General features: G+C 36.8%; 1 protein-coding gene across 8 annotated transcripts in view; it reads right to left on the bottom strand.

Annotated features, from left to right (window-relative positions):
* USP34 (ubiquitin specific peptidase 34) overlaps nucleotides 1-21,373 on the bottom strand; it is a 110,190-nt gene that overhangs the window by 31,799 nt on the left and 57,018 nt on the right. For 5 of the 8 annotated variants that reach the window (XM_083856334.1, XM_083856331.1, XM_083856332.1 and 2 more), the window contains 22 exons: nucleotides 20,347-20,429; nucleotides 19,617-19,771; nucleotides 18,544-18,657; nucleotides 17,752-17,851; nucleotides 17,458-17,617; nucleotides 16,913-17,039; nucleotides 16,670-16,817; nucleotides 14,977-15,077; nucleotides 14,430-14,639; nucleotides 13,527-13,652; nucleotides 12,654-12,776; nucleotides 12,453-12,536; nucleotides 12,051-12,137; nucleotides 11,029-11,229; nucleotides 9,585-9,667; nucleotides 8,472-8,512; nucleotides 6,879-7,003; nucleotides 5,661-5,813; nucleotides 4,813-4,941; nucleotides 4,273-4,328; nucleotides 4,050-4,170; nucleotides 2,693-2,876 (listed from right to left, as the gene is read on the bottom strand). In XM_083856334.1, the coding sequence (XP_083712460.1) occupies nucleotides 2,693-2,876; nucleotides 4,050-4,170; nucleotides 4,273-4,328; nucleotides 4,813-4,941; nucleotides 5,661-5,813; nucleotides 6,879-7,003; nucleotides 8,472-8,512; nucleotides 9,585-9,667; nucleotides 11,029-11,229; nucleotides 12,051-12,137; nucleotides 12,453-12,536; nucleotides 12,654-12,776; nucleotides 13,527-13,652; nucleotides 14,430-14,639; nucleotides 14,977-15,077; nucleotides 16,670-16,817; nucleotides 16,913-17,039; nucleotides 17,458-17,617; nucleotides 17,752-17,851; nucleotides 18,544-18,657; nucleotides 19,617-19,771; nucleotides 20,347-20,429 (2,711 nt within the window). The remainder of the gene's footprint in view (nucleotides 1-2,692; nucleotides 2,877-4,049; nucleotides 4,171-4,272; nucleotides 4,329-4,812; nucleotides 4,942-5,660; nucleotides 5,814-6,878; nucleotides 7,004-8,471; nucleotides 8,513-9,584; nucleotides 9,668-11,028; nucleotides 11,230-12,050; nucleotides 12,138-12,452; nucleotides 12,537-12,653; nucleotides 12,777-13,526; nucleotides 13,653-14,429; nucleotides 14,640-14,976; nucleotides 15,078-16,669; nucleotides 16,818-16,912; nucleotides 17,040-17,457; nucleotides 17,618-17,751; nucleotides 17,852-18,543; nucleotides 18,658-19,616; nucleotides 19,772-20,346; nucleotides 20,430-21,373) is intronic. The other 3 variants (XM_083856333.1, XM_083856330.1, XM_083856329.1) reach the window with 2 other exon arrangements.

Here is a 21,373-nt window from a genome sequence, read left to right on the forward strand (position 1 = left end):
ACAGGGAGGCACCAGACAAGTTTGGCAGGGCTGAGTGACTCTTTCATGAGCCTTGTTCTGATACGGCTGCCAAGAAATCAGAAGAATGGGAAAGGTCTTTTCATCTGCCAGCCAGGAAGATGGTAATCAGCTCAGATAATCTTCCTTGGTATCCAAGAAGTTGGACACAAACCCTGTAATGCATCCAGCTTTGCTATTCATCCTCAGAGATGTCATTCTCTGAACACACAGTGTGTTCCACAAATAATTGAGTACTTCTGTTGAAGTATATGTTCATGTAAAGAGAAAAAAGATTCCCCCAAATAGGCTGGATTTATTTTACAATCCACAAAAGCTTTGTGGGGTTCAAGATTTAAATTTTAAATCCTTAATTAATTTGTCACACATGAAAGACTCATTAAGGATTCTTCTCAATCCACACTATCAGACAGAAATTCAGGAAACTATCTGGCATCCTCATATCTTCAGAGACCAGACCCACAAGATGTTCTGTTGCACAATAAATAATAGTTGTAATCTTCATTTTGGCATTGGCACCAAAACAACTATTAGCCCTGAAGCTCCAAAGAGGGAATAAGAGAGATTTAATTTTCCTGTTTCAACAAATCTCAGTGGTGTGACCTTGGGTTACCTGGGCTGGTCAGCCAGTTGAAACAAAGCTCCCCTGCCCGTTTCACCTCCTAAAGAAGGTCATTAGCACAACAGAGTAATCCAAAATTCCCTCCCTTAACTGCAATCCCTGAATTACAGCATCCTAATACACCCCTTCTGATGTAAGGACTCAGCATCTATCACTGCTCAGAGCTCATCAAGCTGGAATTGCAAAGCAACCAGTTGTCTTCTCTGTACTTCACAGAGCAGCTGGGACAATCTTCCACCTGATGAAGAGCATTCAGGAATTTGACAAGGACTTTCTCAGGGTGACCCTGTGTTCCCCACCCTGGGATTTTTTAAGTGACTGATTTCATTTGTGTAATAGAATTTTTCCTTCTTCCATATGGATCTTAACTAGAAAGGCAAATTTGTGGCTCGTTGATGTCTATCTTCTTTATTCCTCACTGTTGTTATAGAAACCAGCTTTTTCTCAGGAAGAGATGGGGAAACTTGAAACCAAACTTGCAATGTTCACATTCTATTTTAAGCAAACTAAAGCTGAATTTTTTCCTCTCAGAATGACTGTGCATTTCTCTGTATTTCACCTTTTGATGATGCTCCTGCTCCATCCATAACACCAGACATGATCTTAAACTTGCTAGAAAGTGAAGTACCTACTCTTGGAACTGAAGGGTTTAATCAGTCCTTAAAGAAGCAAAACTTCAAAACACTGCAAGAAATTTTATGACCAACTAAGATACCTAAATCCACTCTTCAGTAAGCTCAATCTGAATGAATTGGGACCCCTCCCTGTTAAGAAAACACATTAAAACCAAAGATGGGATGGAAATTTCTAATATTTCCCTTCATATTTCTCCTAAGAAGGATGGAGGAATAGGCCTAGGATTATGATTTTTGAAGACTAGTAAGATTACGGGGATAACAAAGTGGAAAAGTCCAGTTTTGATAATCTCTGGATCACATCAATGGAATAAGGAGCCCTTAAACAAATGAGGTATCACAATTCTTGTGTAGGGTGCACGTCATAGAGACAGTAGCACTGTGCCAGTTGTAATAAAATTACATTCATGCAAGTGAGAAATAGCGGATATGGAGCAGGAGCACAGAGCAGATGGCTCTGGAGAACGTGGGATAGAGCAAACAATCCAGAGAAGAGTGTTTGGAAGAAAGTAACAACCGTGGGAAATGTTACAGAAAACTTCAATACCAGGGAATTACTGAGATTTGGAGTGAGGAAAACAATGATTGTGAAAAACAAATGATTGCAACTGGAGATACAGACACAACCTCAGCAACAGATAATATGCTCATGGCAAGCATAAATATTTTCATAAAATATATTCTTCATAATATTTCTTCTGAGCACAGGAGGCCTTGGAAGGCTCCAGGTATAGGAGAATAGAACACAAAGCATTATTATGATCAGATTTCTCTTTTGTTTGCTGAATTGTAAGGCACTAAAATCAATTCCACAGATTATAATAAATTACAGAACCTCAGGTTAGAGAAATTTAAACTAGGCACGTGAAAGGAAATCTAGCAAACCAAAAATGCATAATAAGGATTTGCAAATCAAAGATAAAATACTAATATTGTGGTGATTTCCATATTATACACAGGAACTGTGGTTCCAAAAGGCACGAAGTATGGAAGCCAAGAGGCACAGCAAAATTGCTTTATGCAGATATCTGGGCACAGACTGAAGTCAACTACAATGATACCAGAGGTTCTGAAACATGACATGGCTGTTCATAACTCCAGTACCTCCATGTGCTTTCTATACTTTAGTTTATGTATAGATATTCCATGGTTTATGTTAGAAAGGAAAAAGGGAAATTAAAACAAGAGGATGAAACGTAAAATTCAACATGTATACATGTCATTTTACAGGACCACACACTCTAAATAACCCACATTTAGGAATAGGTGATACAGAAGGTATCATGGGATTTAATTTGATAGGTGAACAAAAGACCAACACCTGTGTGACAGCACCCCAGAGCTACAGAGTGGAATTCCCAGAGCAGTGTTAGAGGCCATGAAACACTCCAAAGCTGGCTGCGCCTAAGGTTCTTACACTGCATGTGCTGTGCCATGACCCAGTTGTGGAGCAGCCTGTAGTTTTCCACAGAGCCTTTCACCATTTCCACCAGTAAGTCGTAAGCAGCAGCCCTGGAGGAGTGGGACTTGCACTTTGGCTGTTGTCTGTCCTTCAGACTGGGCAGCAAGAACAGGAGATTGAAAATGTCCCTCAGAAACTCCTGGAAAACAGTTAAATTGGCACATTTAGCAGCTTGAATGTATTCTTGGAAAATAAATCACATATTAACAATTTTCTAGAAACTTCTGTAGACTTTCTGGATCTCTATCATGCAGAACTTTCTGACTTGAATACAAGTTCTGAATCCAAATTTCAACAATTTATGCTGCCTTAAGTGCACTGTAACCATATTATAGTCTAAAGAGGAACATGCCAATTGGAAAAAAAATAGCAAAATATGACTGGTTTTTAACTGATAATTTGACAAACCAGACATGGGTTTTAAGTAACTTTTAAGACTAGTTTATCAAGCTCTTCTTAAGCTTTCCATACATTCACGCTACATAAATCTGACCTTTGCATACCTGTATTTTAATTTCCACATCCTTCTGCACACTGCACTCTGTGAACTGAATTCTTACTCTAATTTAATCTGCAAACTCTCTGTAAGTAAAATATACTTATCCATAGAACAACAGAAGCAGTATTTTAAAATGCTGTCAGCAATGTCACATTTGGACAATCAAATTTACCTTCAGGGCTGTTTTATGGTAACAGAATAAACAGACAAGATATAAACAACATCATTAGACACCAGGGCCTATTTTTCAGCTGAAAAAGGCCTAGTAATAAGTTCTGTAGAATCTACAGGAAAAAAAAAATCAGTCTAAATCGTTTTTTACACACAATTTGCTTTTTTTTTTTTAAGACAATGGAGCTCTCAAAGATAAAATAAGAGTTTTTTAGCAACTTCCCCTGTCTCACCAACTTCCCATCTTACAAGCACAGGTGGAATGTAATGATCTTGTAACAGATCTCTGCCACTGCACAGGTGTAGAGCTTAAATGTTAATTTTAGATCAGACTGCCCAGGATCTGGTCAAAATCAGCTGTTTTTAAGGACTTAAACCAGTTAATGCTAATCAACAGTAGAAACATTTAAAGGTAATAAATGAAAATAATTAAAACTTCAGGGATGGAAGAATTCTATCCTGAAATTCCATAGAAAGGGAAAGAACTGTACGTGCTACTTGTTAATAAAGGAATATGTGTGGGTTTCTCCATCATCCTAAGGCTAGAATATGACATACTTTCATATACTGAGCCCTGCAATCAAAATGTGATAAAAAAGGTCCTATTTTGATCTCTCAGTGGTCTTGCAGTATCGTTCTTACCTGGCCCTCCCGAGAAAATTTGAAGGGTGGTTTGTGCTTAATAACACTCGTTGCAAGGCGAAGCAGCCCTGTGAGCCCATCATCCTCAATGTTCCCATCCTGATGGTCAAGGATTTCTCTGCTGGATATGCACATACAGGGAGAGAAGGAACGTCACAGCTCTGCCCCACTAACAACAAACACAACACAAATTCCAAGTGAAATTCCCGTGGGCAAAGCTCACCTCTGAATGCAGTCAGCGAGGTGTCTGGCCAGGGCATCCAAATCCAGCAGGGTTGTCTGATTCAAAATAAAGAAAATGGAATACAAATAGGAAACAATTATGGATTTCTTTTTGGAGGAAATTTTATTACTGCACACATAGGAACAGACATAATTAAAACTCATTCTCAAGCATGCTGTAAGGTAAGTTATCCAACTTATGCTAAGTGGCTGTCAACTGAATTTAACTCTTTCAGCTTTAATCAAATACTTGATTAGCTGCTCCTTGGAACACACTAGAATTATCAACAATGAATCTCACAGATAATTGCGGCATTCCCACACCTGTGACCTTCATCTAAGTTCACCTTCTTTGTGTGTTATAACAACCCCCTTTCTTGACCCTGCACACTCACCACCTGAAGCTTCCAAGAGCTCCTAAATACACATCCGAGTAAACTGGGAGATGGAAAACATCCAAGAGCTGCTCACAGCAGAGAAAAATGTCTGAAGACACGAAGTAAAAGCAATAAACATTGGTATGAATGCAAGGCAAACCTACCTGACTTGCATCTTTGACATGAATGTTATCAATCAGTTTGCACAACAGCCAAAAATACTCCTTACAACCAGGTCGCAGCACAGTTTCCTCTTCATAATCCTCTATCTGTGGAAAGAAATTGCTTTTGTTCTGAAGCAGAAGACAAAATAACTGTATTAAAAAAACACAGTGAAGCCAGTAACTGTGTTACAAGAGTATTACTTTCTTCAAGCCTCTAAGGTAAGTATAAAAACAATGTATTGTACAATGGTAGCAGTGTGTGCTCTATTTTTCTTCTGCAATATTTATTAATTTTCTTGAAAAACTGTCTGGACAATCTGCCTGACCTGTAAAAGATTTGTAGAATACTGTGGAGTTTATCCCACCCACTGCAAATCACAAAAATATTCAGGATTAGACTGGACAAAACATGAGAAAATTGGGCTGATTTCAATTAGTTAATACATCCCTAATTTTCAACTCTCCTTTAATTAGTTAATACATCTCTAATTTTCAACTCTCCTGAAAAAGAGATAAATATTGCAAAACTTTCTGTAGCTTGTTTTAATTTAACTCTTTTTTTAAAATATCTGTGTACATGGACGTGGAAATTTAAGAACAAGAACACTTCCTAAAAGCTGTTCCGCATTTCTCCAGGCACAGCCAAGCTGTAAATTACTGCAGAGTCACAATTAAACCACTTTTGGAAAGTTTCTGGAACATCTAAACCAGAAGCCTTCATCTCTCTGTGTATCTGAAACAGCATGTCAGACACAAGGATAATGGGCTACCATTTTTAGTTTTTATATTAAAAAAAAGTATATTTAAATTTATCTTTGAGAAAGTCTTGTCAGTTCTTAAATTCTTACCCTAACTGGTTTCAGAGCTTGAGCATCAGGGAGAAATTTTAACAAGGTTGATGCAGCCAGCAGCAGAAAGGAGCGATTGATTGAGTCTCCCCCATCCAGGCCAGAGAGAGATAATTTGTACAAACCATTGCAAGACTCATGGCGAACTGCAGTCTAGGAAAAATAATACAGTTACATGATTACACATGTTATTTGGAAGTTTTTTCTTTTGTATGCTTTTCTTTCATAGGTAGATGAATTCCTGTCATAATATCTATGAGGTTATCAGGGCTGCATGTGTCTTTCTAGAACAGGTATTACAAAGAATATGCATTTAAACTGCTTACAGAACAATGCAAGATATACTATTCTAAGTAAAAAGATGATTTGCCTGTGCCCTGTGTCTCAGGTTATGTATTTTCTATGGGAATGATTACAGTGACTAGAATAGAAAATATCATATCTGGCAAATCAAGGAAAGCCTATGTGAATCCTGAATTTACCCTTACTCCTTCATAACTACTAATTAATTTAATTTCACTAGAAGAACTATTTTCTTTTTTCTTTTAATAAGAAAAATATCCACAGTCTAATCAAGCTTTGGAAGTCTGCACTCTGTCATTTCCAAGGATTTTAAATGGAGCCAACCTGTAAGCTTTTTCTGTGCTGGAGTAATAAAGCAACAGATAAGAATTAGCATATCATGGCCACCTTGCACCTTTAAGCAATCACCAGTAAATACAAAAAATTTCTACTCTGAATATAACTAATGCAATTTTTAAGCTTTTATTACATGAGAAGAAATTACTTAGAACTAGACAAAGCTTTGGTCGTGATGAAGATTTTTGTATCAATTCTCATTCACCTCATTTTGTGATTCTAATTATAGAAAAATAAATAGTAAAAAAAAAATGTAATAATGTAAAAAAATCATAACGAGGGAAAAAAATCATAACACTTAAGCTAATTCAAGTCAGGTGGCATCACCCAGAAATTTCAACAAATTACAATGAAAAAAATGACCTTCAAACAGAAGTCAAGGAGAAAGGTGAGAGTTTATAACCTGGTTTGCCACTGACCACAGACATGCCACCTTCTAATGATCACTTCTTACACAGCACTGCAAGTAACTGAAGCAGATCTTGCTACTTCTAGCAAGAAAACACATGTCTTGAGCTTAATGGCAACCCAAAGTTAATGACACTAATTAGGAATGCAACAACCTCCCCATTACCATACCTCTGGGATAAGAAGGGTGAGTTTCTTGAGCCAGTCTTGCAAATGGTCACTGTCAGCGAGACTGGATTTCACCAAGGAACAGCAGTGAGCCCAGCTCACCAAGAGCCACATGGAATAGTGAGTGACTGAAAGAGGAGGAGAAAAACCCCACTGTAAGCAAGAGTAAAGGCTTTTTGGGTAGAAGGGTTGCACAGTCCAAAATGACATTTATTTCAGCCACACGAACAGCAAAGACAAAATCATTCTTGGCACTTTAGGATACACAAAAACCTCTGAGTTTTATCAATATGCTGATTAAACACTGACCACTGTACTAATGGTGATCATCCAGCTAGATTAAATATTACCAGTGAGGGGCACAGTCCTTTCCTAAATCCTTTTTAACCTGTGAGCTGGTGCTTTGCATCACATCTTCACACTTATTTCCTGGTTTGTACTAATTTCTGTGGCCACTTCTGTGTTGCCTCACACAAAAGTTCCATTGCAACCATCTTGCAGCCCCTGAGTAACTTTGGAAATCCTTAGGTAGTGTCTTTGTAAGGAAATCCAGAATAAAGAAAGCTGCTCTTGCAATAAGATCTAATTTCAATTTTTCAGGTGCAACAAGAGTTTATTCCTGGGAGCCCCCTTGTCTTCTTAACTTCCACCTGAATTTCTTATTTTCCTTTTTGCAAAGTGTTGCATTTTGATAGGATCCTATCTGGATACCTCTGCCATTGGTATTAATGCAATAATACATAAAGTGCTGTAGGGGATTTGTCTGAATTTGCTGTTCTCCTCATTGATGCAACTTGAGCTCAAAATTCTCAGAAGGAATTTCTGTCACAAACACAATAGGAAATATTTCGGCAAGAGGGAAGCAGCTGCTGCCCATGGAAAAGCTCACTGAGCAGAAGATGCTTCCAACCCTTACCCCAGCTTCACTCCCAAAATAAAACTGAATTTTCCCCCTTCCTAGACTTGGATAAAATTTGGGGATCAGGGGTGGGAGCAGGAATGGGGGAAAATCCGGATGGGATTTAGCCTGGGAAATGGATCGGGAAGATCTGGCTGAGATTTCAGCCAGAAACAGGAGCAGGAAAAACCCAGAGAGGAATTCTTTGGGAAACTTGATCGGGAGAAAACCTGGACCAAATTTCACCTGGAATTAGGATTAAAGAAAAACCAGACCAGATTTCACATGGAATCAGGACTGAAGAAAAAACAGACTGGATTTCTCCTGGAATTAGAACTGAAGGAAAACGGGACTGAGTTCCTCCTGGGAAGTGGCTCAGAGAAAAACCTGGACGGGATTTCACAGAAAATCTGGATTGGGGCGACATGGACTGGATTTCCCCTGGAGACTGGATCGGGGAATAACCGAGACCTGATTTCACCCTGAATCCAGACTGGGGGGAAAACCCGGACTGGATTTAGGCCCGAAATTAGCTAAGGGGAAAACTCGGGCTGGATTTCACTCAGAAACCATGGATATTTCCGTGGGATAAAACGATTTTCCAGCACTCTAATGGTGGACTAAATCAAAACCATAAATTATCATCCGTTTTCTGTCCCTATTATTAGTTCCTGACACAGCTGGTTTGCAGCACTCACCTTCATGCCTTGACCTGTGATCAGATTGAGCCTTCAACACCCTGATGGGAAGAAGAGAAAACCATATGAATTTTGTTACAGAACATAACAGATTATCACTCAGAAATACAAGTACACACAAGGCACAACAAAGTTACTCTTAAGTAACCACTTGGAAAATCATTCATCTTAAAAGGACTGCGGTATTCAAAATTAGCAACAATAATAAATTTATGCAAACCTTCAAGTCACTCCCATAAAAGCCTTACTGACTACAAGATTAAAAGTCAGGAAGTAGCCACAGTACCTTTATTTTATCCAAAATAGAGATGTCAGAGCTAAGAACTGACCCATACAGAAGAAATCTAGTTTTCTTCAGAAAGAAGCCACACTGCATAAACATTTGCAAACTTCAAATGTTTATATTTATTTGCTTCCATTTTTATTAACTACAATAAAGGGTTATGAAACCAAAAATACAGCATATATACTTAAAAATTATTCCTGCAACTCAGCTAGAGGTCAAAGTTAAGCACGCTTGCAGATTGGACCATCCTTAACAATCTTTTAAAAATATGGTAAAACAACTATCCATCACTTGGAATCAATTCTACAACACTAATGTAGCCAAAACCTGACCTCCCCAGCATGAGTCTGACTGCTACAATGCAGCCTTACACAGAATTGCTTTTCTCAGGACAAAAAGTCAACAGGACCAAAATCTCCAATAGGTCAGATTTTGCCTTCAGTATCAGCAGGATGGAAAAAATAAGTCAAAACCGGCAGACGACTAAGCAACATGAAAGTGAATTTATTTTAATTTCTCCTTTACACTGCCTTGAAATTGAGAATGCTCTGGAGAAAATGAAGAAGGGATTTTGGCATGAGAATCTACATCATATATAATTTATACATCCATGCCTTACACCCTGACCACAGAGCTGTCACCCCTCTCCTCTCTGCCACTGCAGGAGGTGACTAAGAAAAGCAAGTCTACAGCCTCTGGAGTTGAGTTTGTGATGTGGCTGTCAATGGGGACCACAGCTGGAAGAGCCCCGGAGTCCTGAACTAAAGCAGCGATGGAAATGAGCAACACTTGATCAGCTTTATCACAAAAATAAAAAGATATTGTACCTAGGTGCCAAGTTGTCATATGTAAAAGCAACTGACATAAGTCGCTGAATCAAACTGGTTCCCTGGACAAGTACAAGAAACACCTTTAAAAATTGAAGTCGAAAGAAAAAAAAAAAAAAAAAAGAAAAAAAAAAAGAAAAAAGAAAAAAAAAAAGTTAATATAACAACAAGCTTTTTGATCTGCTTTTCAATTATACACACTGTGTGAATCTAAATAAACCCACCTGTGCAGAGGAGGAAGCGCCAGAGGGAAAGCACAACATCTTCACAGTTAACAATTTACTGCTTTTATTAAAGTACAGCTAAAATCCCATGTTTCACTGACTAGGTCTAGATGCTATAATTTCATTCTCTAAGGAAGACAATTCAACTGAATAGGAAAATCAGCCATTTATTCAATCCTTTTAGTAAAAACATGGTATTTTTTTAAACATAAAGTACTCATAGCCTTTTAAAAACCTTATGTTTGAGGAGATAGGGCTGAGAATGAGGCTGGACCCTTAAATTTTGCCTATCTCTGTGATCAACACATTTTATTGATTAAACACTCCCTTAAAATAGTCAACTTCAGCAAACCTGACAGACTACACAGAATTTTAAAATTCAAGTCGGAAGAAAATCTTAAAATATTTAAATATCAAATCCACAGCAACCAAAACTATTAATCAATTGACAACTAAAAATTTTAAACCAGTTAGAGGAAATGACAGCAGCAGTTACATGTTAAAAAATGTAATACATTTGGTAAATTCCCTGTAGCCCTGGTGATTTCGGGATTTGTTTTGTCAAAAATGGCTGATATTTATAGAATAGTTAAGGTCTTTCCAGGTATAAAAAAAGGGGAAGTTTAGTTCCAGCTCAGAGTTCAGACCTGCACTTTTTGGCAATCACAGCTGGTCCTGTGCCCAAGAAAGTTGATTTACAGTGAATGTTTCCCCGATGCCAAAATATTCCATGTACTTGGCCTGCTTTAGGAAATCAGCAGGTAGGAATCTGGTAGGAAGGTTTACACCTGCAGGTAAGTTCCCACTCACTCAAATATCCCTAATAAAGTTATTTTAGTGTTTATTAAAGGAATCCAAAATGCATTTAGCAAGGACAAGGGCAGCTCATGTTATAACTATAGGTTAATAATAATATGCTACTGTAAAAAAGGACTGATAATTTAGGAAACAAAATATAAGAAATGGAGACAAAGCACTGGAATTCTGAATTCCCAATTAATGTGTTCACCAATCACCAAAACACCTTTCAGTTGCCAGTTTGAAGCTATTCAAATACTTTACTAGAGAACAAGTAAGAAATCAATTATATTACTGATATGAATTAGTACTACTGACTTTTTGCACTACGTGATTTTATTACTACAATAAAGACTTCACATTTACTCTTTTTGAAACGCAATAATTTTCAGAGGCTCACAGAATCTCTGTGTGTCTCCCACCTCTGTCAGCCGAGGGATATGAAGGCCCTTGACGTGGTCACTTGTTGTCTTCCTGGACTTGCCCGGCCACGTCCTTTTGCGGTGGCTCTCGGCTACCCCAGACCAGGCAAAGACGTCGTGATAAGCTAAATCCAGGTCTGAGGGGTCCACTGCAAACTGGCAGATCAGCTTCAGCAGGCAAGCAAGACAGTCCAGCTGCCACTGGGAAGGGGAAGGAAAAGTCATCTTCAATTCTGAGGAACTTATTTTATACATCATTCAATGCCTGCCATGGAATTTTTGACTGAAAACCTCAGCAAGGTATAAAGGATAAAAAACTAGAAGTAACTTGAATTTAGCTCAAACTAATGATAGATTAATAATGAAAAAGATGATTATTAGTCATTCTTATATAACATGTTCATTATTGAAAAGTGTCTTTATTAACACCACAGCCACTATGCTAATTGTCTCACTGACAGCAAGGGGAAATGGTATTTCTTGGCCTCTTACACAAAGGAAAGATAACTAACAGATTACTGCTTTTAACAGACCATAATGAATAATTTTCCAAATAACAACCTTCCCAAAAAAAAAGGTAGAAAAAAGAGCAAAAATAAATACTCCATTCTTGTTTGGCTCCTTTTGACTTCTTTAAAGAAGTATGATCTGTTATAGCAGTTGCAATCATTCCTGAGGAAAGAACCCAGTTTTTTTTTCCCTCTGAGGTTCCATGAGCTACAATTTTAAGTTTTACAATTTTAAGAATGGACAAATCCCCTCAAAATCCATAGAAAAACAGGAAGGGTGGTTTAAAACATAAAAAAGCAGAAGTATATATATACTTTCTTTTTGAAAATAAACTCTTCCAGGAATATAAAATATTTTAAAAAAAGATGCTACTACATAGACTCTGGTGGTTTCAATCAGAGAATGAATCTATTTCACAACAGAACGATAACTGCAACAAGGCTCAAAGTATTAAAAGTCTTTACAAGTAACAGCAATGTTCTTCTGGAGAGAAAGGTTGAATGAACACTTACCACAGTCCATGATTCCTGTTCCTTAGGCTCTAGGATTCCAGAATTGAAAATTTCCAGTAACTGTTGGAGTCCTCCAGCAGCAACAAACTGTAAGTATATTATGGAACCAATGTGAGAAAAAGCAGATAGAGAAATACCATTAAGATCAGTTACGTACCAACCTAAGCTTTATGAATTAATAAATAGACAATAAACTGTTCAGCTGGATATTTAATGAAAACAAATGAAATAATTGTACATGGCTATGACAAATTTCCAAGCCTGACAACACAGAAAAATTCCCAAATGTTATCCCTAAATTTGAGATAAAGATTTTTGGACAGATGTTTTACAGGGGTTTTTATTTTATATCTCTCTTGAAAACTGTCTTAGGTATCACAGAACAGTGTGGGAAAAACAAACCTTGCAGCTCCATGTGTTTTTACTGTTTTCTATTTGATCTTCACTTGAATCGTCTGAGTCAGGGTAAAGATCACTGAAACTTCCCTAAAGATAAACAAGATTAACTGTAAAAACAGCTCAAAGAATTGTAACATTATAAAATCAATCATCAACATGTGCTTTGGTTCAGAGAGACACGGATATCCAGTGCAAGAAAATTACCGTAGATTCACGCCTTATCCTCCTGTTGGGCTTTCCCAAAGCTTCAATAATTTCCAGGGCATACAAAAGTTTATGGGCACTTTTTATTCGCAGAAGGTCCTTCCAGCTAAAGCCATCGTTACCCTTAAAAGATGAAAAAAAAAAAAGATAAAAAAAAGTGAATACAATTATATATAAGGCTCATCTACCTAAAAATTCACAGAGAGGATTTTTCAAGTCGCACAGACAAATTATTTGGGGTTTAATTTCATCTGTTATCTAAAATTAGACAATTTCAAGCATATTTCTATACACGGTTAACAATCTGAATAACAAAAAGGCAGCATCATTATATGCTAAAAGACAAACAATTTTAAATTACATGAAAGCAAATGTCACACTGTAACTGCCACCAAAAATTTGATGCCTGTGTGCATAAAGAGCTGTAATATCTAAAATCTGTCAGGATGTAATTTCAACCACTTTTCATTGAAGAGATTGAATAATATTTTCATCTGTAGGACAAGGAATCAACTCTGCTTCCAAGCAACCCATGCTGTGAACTGAGGTAAGAGAGTACAAAAGTATCACAACAGCCACGGTGTTAAAGCCAGGCTGCAGCTGAAGAAACTGCTCTTTCAATCCAAGTAAGACTCATTAGTACTGACTGTTCTTTTAATTTATAAAATAAATTTTGAAATTAAATTATAAAAAAAAAACTTTGGAAGCTAAGCTGACACCTCTGTTTAGTTCTAGATTTATTAGGTTTACTCTTGTCTCAGCACATTTAACATATTTACTATATAACATTCCTATTTGGGGAAAATTCAGCTAAAACAATGGATGCTAAAAAGCTCAAGTATAATAAAGATAAACATGTAAAACCTTGTTCACCTGCTCATCAGAAATATTCTGGAATGCCTGCAGCATATTAGGGCACGTTGGTAGGAGCATTAACAGTTCCCAGACACGTCTGGATAGGTTTTCTGCATGGAGATGCAGCTCTTCACACCTTGCACTCTGACAAACCAAACCACAACCATTCTTACTGTGAACTTGAGAAAATGACATTTCAAAGCCCAAAACCAGATTTATTTGTAATTAAGAAGCTGTTTCCTATCTAATAAGTTAATCCATACTTAGGACATGATAGTTGAAGTCTCCACTTGCAAGAAACTAAGTTACATGATGTTTAAATCATATTACATATTTTGGAATATTTAAATGCAGATAAAACTTATAAATAAATTACAGGTTCAAATCTACTATATATGATTTCATTTCCCTCAAACTAATGATAGCATACAAGACAAAGTTTGGGTTTCTGCAATAAAACTTTCCAAACCTTTCTTCATGCCAATTCCCATTATGAGTCATCGTGTCTACTTAAACAATCAATATTGTTTTTTAAGAATTACAGGTTCAAATCTACTATATATGATTTCATTTCCCTCAAACTAATGATGGCATACAAGACAAAGTTTGGGTTTCTGCAATAAAACTTTCCAAACCTTTCTTCATGCCAATTCCCATTATGAGTCATCGCTTCTACTTAAACAATCAATATTGTTTCTTAAGTATTGTTTTCATAGTTTCTACAACATTTAGAACATTAAAATGTATCAGAACAATGCTGCTAAGAAAAAAAGGAAAAATATTAAGATTTTACCACATGTGAATACACAGGCAATGAACATCTTGAGCAACTGAACAGAATATACAAAAAATAGGCTTCACAGGAAAACCAATTAAATAAGACTTAAATGTAATTGTTCTAATAAAATTACTCTAAATTACCTCACTATCTTCCATAGCTACTTCTCCAGAAGGAGGCTTAAAAGAGGCCAGCATCTCTAACAAATCAAACAGGGTGGTAAGATGAGGTTCTTGCAGGAGCAGAAGCATTGGAATGTTGTCCTTCTGAGGAGGAGGTAGGCAGGAAGCCGGGAGCTGGACACCTTCACCTTTCCGTTCCCTCCTGGGGGCACCCAGGGATACAAACACCATCTGGAGCACACAGACACAAGGAGCACAGAGACAACTTTACGACAAGCCATGGAATGCTCTCACAAGGATCAGAATTAAACAACCTAAAGACATTTTTTTTTTGTTTTGTAGTCAAATCTTTACATTGCAGCAATTTCCAGCAACTGCCACAAATGAAGTTTGGATTTGCTGTGACTTAAGGCATTCGTGGTGTAGCTGCACTCCTGATTCTGCCCCTGAGGCTGGGGAGCCTGCACTCCTGAGCTGGTATCAGGCCCCACATACAGCAATCAGCTGCAGAACACAACAGCCAAGCCCTGGCCACTGTTTCCAGTGACTGCTCTCATGCTGCCAGTACCTGCATATCCTTAAAGCCCAACTCATGGAGCGTTTTCTCATCGTAGTCAGTTGTCAGTTCATGCCCAGATGAAATCATTCTCACAGGTCCCATGAGGCCACCTAGGATAAAAGCCTGGTTCAGCAAAATTCTGGAATCATAGTTTCAGTTTCACAGTTTTCATAGAGGCAAAAACTTGATGTCATTTCCTTAGGAAAAGTGGTTATTACAATCAACTAAATTTACTTGCATGTATTCACAAATAACCTTTACAATACCCAGCTTTGTAGTGAAAAGTGTTTATAATACAAATTTAAACACACCTTCCATATTTTGTAGTAAATGACACTATGCCACAGAATGATAATGGAAAATTATTGTGATCAATCAACAAAAATCCTTTTGTACCACGCACTTGTGGTCAAGTCAAAGAAGCAATGATTAATCTTACTTAAATGTAGTTGGAACCAAAGAAGTCACACCCACTTCAAGGGAAAAACAGAATACCCTGCAAAGAACTCAACACTGAACAAGAAACACGAACAATTAAAAGATTAAGAATTAAATTCCATTTGTTGCAGACAATCAAGCCTCTCTTTTTACAAGCACACTTTGCCCAACAAGACCACACGATTCTAAATGCCAATTACAACAAAAGTATTTTCTGCTGTGTGGAAAACGAGACAGTTTCTTTACTAAAAATGCTTCTGATGAGTGGCTGGTAAAGGATTTTACAAAGAAGGCAATTAATGTGTCCAAAATTCAGTCTGGTTTACTCACATTGTTTTTCAGAAGTTGTTATACTGTGAAAAGCAAGTTTGAATCATGTTTAAACATATACTAATAGTAGTGTTGGAAAGAGCTGCTCATGTACAGAATTTATTCAGATAATTATTCATTACATGCTAACTCATGCTTATAACAAGAAAGAAAAGCTGAGGAAACAAAGGTAATTCATGAAACATTTTGAACAGCAATAACTGATAAGAATGCTGTCATATATAACATCATGAGGATTTAGAAAACATCCTCCTGAAGGATAAAGCAAGAATTTTCATTCACCCACAAAAACACTAAGAGGGAACAACAACAGGATGCATATTCTCTATACAAAGCAAGGTGACATTCCAAAGTAGGAGCCTCAAAGCAGGATGAAGAATCATTTCTGTTACCATAAATGATGACCATATGGATGACCATAAATTAAAAAGCAATTGCAGGAATAAGGAAGATCTTCCACCTGACTGGAATACATGTGTACAGAGCATAAATTATGAATTTGAATTGTGGCTTCAAACTGAATCAATGGCAGAGCCAGAAGTGTATTAATCAGGTGAACTACAGAGTAAGATATACAGAAATGTGGAATTTTATCAAGTCATGTACAGCAGAATCTCCAGTTCACAGAAAATAACTTAATACAAACAACAAGAAAAAAAAATAATGTGGGGGGAAATCTACTGGAATGTGGAACTTGGACAGATTTAAGGATTTACAGGATTTACATTTTCTTTGCTATTTCAATGTAATGGTAGTGCTTAAGAAACAAGACTTAATTAGAAGTGAGGGTGATACTAATTAGAACTAAAGCTAAAGAAAATAAATCAAAATGCTTGCTCAGCTGGGATATCTGGGGTGGGGTGGGGTGGGGTGGGGGGGAAACCCACAATCATTTAAGCTGTAAAGGGAAAATCTCCAGGTAGGAACAGCTCACCAGGGAAATCCCCTTTGCGACTGCTTTGGCCAAACTCCTGAAGCTGTGCTTGCTGATTTATCTGCTCCTTCTGCAAGTTTTCATACCAGTGGGTGACTTCTGCTCGGAGATCAGCCACCTGATCACTAGGGTACATTTCTATGGTCATCTGAAAGAAAAGAGGTGTTTTATTTTTCCAAAGAGAGCTATGGGATTACTAGCATTTAACAGGGTAGGGTGTGCCTGGAAAGGAACTTCACACACCTTATCAGGGAGTCCAGCTGGCTGACAGACAATCCTTAGAGGTAGAGACTGTTTGTCACTCAGGGCTTTCAAGTGACTACTGATGCCAGTGCCCTCAATCTGCCACTGTCTCAGGTGATATGCAAACCTTAGGAAGCAGGGAAAAACATGCAAAGAATGTTTTTGTCAAAGCCTATTTAACACAAATGTTTGCTGAACAAAGAGAGAAAGACAAAACCTGCTAATAGCTGTTTTGAGGTTTTTTTCAATAAGAGGAAGTTATTGACATCCTCACTATTTTTCAAATAAAATTAAAATAACTTTTAAGAAGTTTCTTTGGTGAGGGATGGGAAAACACAAACACATCCACACATACTTATACAAGAACAAGGGCCAACTCTGATAACTGTTTAAACTTTATTACATTTCACAATTATTCCTCACTGTCCCTTCTTTACACAGAGAAACTATTCCTTAAATTAATAATCACTCTTAACAAACTCATTATTATTGTAAGAGGAATAGAAGTAAATTCTGCATCCAAATATATCAACAGAGTTTTTTACCTTCTCCTAAAAGCCTCCAGGTGTGTTTTCAGCATTAAGAGCCCTCTTTCAATAATGGTCAGACTTGAATGAGAGTCTTGCTCCAGGTTACTCGAAGCTATCATCAGACTCTCCATACACTTGCTAATAAATTCCTGTTCTTTTTCCAGACCAGTTTTACCTGTAATACCAGTTCAAGTCAATTTATAGGCACAGCTTTGGAACAACACATTTTAACACTAAGAATAATAAAAGGATAGTGCTGGGTATTTTTAAAAGCACTTTAAACAGAAAAAAAATAAATAAAGTTGATACCGTTGATGTAGTAAGAGTTGATGTACTGGATGGCTGCTCGACTGACATCACCAGACTGTGCCCTTAAAGCTATGCCCCAGAACTGGTCCATGCCACACAGCTGTGACAAAAGGAAAACAAGAACAGAAACAAAACATTGCCTCATTATTTTACTGGGACTGAGGGTTTTCTGATATGAGACATTCTTTTTACCCCTTGACTCAATCACTAACAATACCATTTTTTCCACTGCTTGCACTGTCATCACTGCAGACACCAATTACTACAAAACTCTCAATTTTTCAGAAACATTTTCTAAGTCTACAACATGAGGAGAACTGGTTGAAATTCAAAATAATGAATTTTCGTTTTTGACAAACAGGAATACTTTCAAATGAAGCCATAAAAACCACAACTTTAATCAGTATTCATTGCAAAGAAAAAAAATGCCTCAAATCAATTCGGAGAACATATTCTAAATATAATTTTATTTATGAGGTAAGTGCTCTGAATAAAAAACTTCTAAAGCACATAATACATAAATGGAGACACATTTTACAACTGATTTCTAGTCAGAGTTAAGTATGACTAACAGAATGTCATCTGACTGTTCTTCATTAGAGAAGTAAATGTTACAAACCAATTTTTTAAACTCAACAGTGGATACGGTTCATTTATGATAAAATATGAGAAACTGCACAAAGAGATGCAGGCAGCAGGTATCACTTTTTTATGGTCTCCCCTCTTTGCCTTGAGAGACAAAATCCATACGTGCCAGAGAGAAGAAAAGCAAGAGACAGAATCCAGGCTCACCTCGGAGTTGGAGCCACCATCATAAGCACTCGTAGCCAGCCGGGCCAAATTACACAAATGCTGGAAGAGGTTCAGGCCAGTCATACTGATAGTTTCAGGTTTTAGCTGTGGCATCTAAACAAATGCAAAAAAATGTCACTGGTGGAACAGAGAGCAATTACAGGGGCTTTATTTCACTAGCAGTGTTATTACTAATAGCTGTTACTATTAATCACATTCAAATGCAGGAGACCAAAGAGATTTGGTTTTGAAAAAGATCATACTCTGAGTTCTAGATACAATTAAAAAATCAGCTATAATTGGCTTAAATAGTTCACCACTGATTTGAACTGTAACAATGCAGAGGGGGAAAAAAGGTATTTCATTTTAACATCAGCTGCTTAACTTATCAACAGCAGGAGAATTTGTTAGCATAGGTGACACCCATCCAAAAAAACTTATACATGTCCAAAACTAGACAAAAGCCTGTATAACCTTGGGAAAGAACGAGACCATATTAATTATTGCACATTCTATCCATTTTGTAATGTCATCTGTCAAAATAGATGGATGGAATCCCTTGGAGAAAGCTCTGCATGTTTGTCTCTTCAGTGGCTGTACTGCTGAGATTTGTAGGCCCCACCCAAAAAGAAAACTCCATTTTTCAGTCAGGTTGAGCTGTACAACATAATGCAAATGATAGTTTTGTGCAAGTTTTTGGTGGTTTTTTTTTTTTTTTTTTGTTTGTTTTTGTTTTGTTTTTGTTGTTTTTTTTTGTTTGTTTGTTTGTTTTTGTTTTTTTTTTTTTTTTTTTTCCCCCCAAACTGAAATAAAGTGCTACACAGCTGCAAATAGAACACATGGGCTATTTGTAAAGAAGCACTCAGGTAAATTGTAGTGTGAAAAGAATTCCCACTAATCCATTTCCCTCCTCTCTCCAAGCAGAGAAAAACCTTTGCATGACAAGCAGGGCCCTCCTGGAACTACTGAAGAGATAATTTCCATAGAAATAATTTTAAATACATTCAACAGCGTTGATATGGAATGAAACACTCTTATTGGAACTATAAGGTGGCAATGAACTCTGTACATACCTTTTCCAAAAAAAGATGCTTGTAAGTCTCCATACCCATGGCATGCTGGTCTTTACTCCGTACTTGATTCAAGAACCAGTGTAGTGCATCATCATAACATTCAGAATCTTCTACCAAGCAGTGCCACAAGATGTCCACTTGCTCTAAACTCAACCCTACAATTAGGGAAGTATTTTTAACTACTCCTTTAGAACACCAAATACTCCAACAGAATCCAAAAATACACAGAAAAATCAGAGCATTTCTGTCAGGTCACAGCATATAAATGTGTTGTATGACAATTTGATTCTCTGTAGTGAGACCACCCAAATATCAATTGTACAAAGTGTAATTTCTTTCTTCATATGGAAGATTAATTTCTGACAGTCCTAAAATATAAAGGATTATTTATTTTTGGAATATAGTACTCCAGTAAAAGATCTCTGGGAACATTATGGACACAAACCAAAGCCCGTAAGTACATAATGTATTATCTTCCTTTAGTAATTACCACAATCCTATTATTTAGAAAAACTGCAGCACAGAGAACATGAAAATTTGTTCTCACAGAATTGCAACAGAATTTGAACTCCAATGCTGGTTCTTTACTTTTGCTAGAAAATATTCCTTCTTTTGAAACTGCCTCAGAGATTATTTTAAATTGTATGTTTAAAATAACATATTAAGCTGACATGGATTACTAAGAAGTATTTTTGCCTTACTCTGGGGTAAGATAACCTCAAATACTCACTAAAATGATCCGGAGATCCCAGAGTTGAAAACACACACGTCAGGAATTGAAGACGAACCTGAACCTCTGCACTGTGGCTGTATCTAAATGAAAATTTGGACAAAAAATAGAAGTTTGTTTTGTTGTTTATTGCCATAATTTCTTTCCTACTCATCCATGTGCCTCTTAAAAGCATAAATAATTGTTTCTCTGTAAGTTTCTTTCTGAATTTCTAGTTCAGTGTATGGCCCAAAGCCCAGCTGAAGATGTTGCAGAATCACTCCAAACAGCAGAACGACACAATAGTTGTCACTAGATTAAGTCCTTTTCTTTTTAGGAACTGAGAAGGAGGATGGGAGTGAGTTTTTTGTCTTACAGTCCAACTTCACTATATCATTTAGTCACCTTGGAGGATCTACCTTATTTTTTCCCCTTAGTCGTAAAATACCAATATTTCAACTCTGAATTTCCAATCCCAAATGATACTTATTCTTTATAAAAATATTTTCACAACTTATATAAAAATATTGACTTTATTTCTATATATACATTTATATATACTTTTTTTTAATAAGCTTGATGGTAAAAGGAGCAGAACAATTTCTCATTTTACCTGAATTCAAAGGATCCCACCTTCCTAAGTAATTCCTCACTAAAGCAACATCTAACATAAAGGGTGAGGTTAGATTTGAAGAAGTTAAATTGGACATATAAATAGCAACATTTTTCAGACGTGGGTGCCCATATGGACTTTGACATCTGTCAAAACATGAACAGCCTTTTCCTCTGGCATTGGGGAGCTGGAAATTGTACTGTTTGTTGATATACACCTGATTTTAATCACACAGATTCGAAAGTGCAGATGGGTGTATTTAAATGAAAGAATTATGCAAAGGCTAATGACAAATTTAAAAACTAAAACATTTGAATAGTTCTAGAATACGAAATCACTTTAAATTAACTTGAATATCAAAACCTTCATGTTTCATTTGCACACAAACATTCGACATGACATCTAACAAAAAATGACATGAGAGTTCGGGGGTTT

This window comes from Zosterops lateralis (assembly GCF_965231275.1).
Source record: "Zosterops lateralis genome assembly, chromosome: 3".
NCBI classification, from domain to species: Eukaryota; Metazoa; Chordata; class Aves; order Passeriformes; family Zosteropidae; genus Zosterops; species Zosterops lateralis.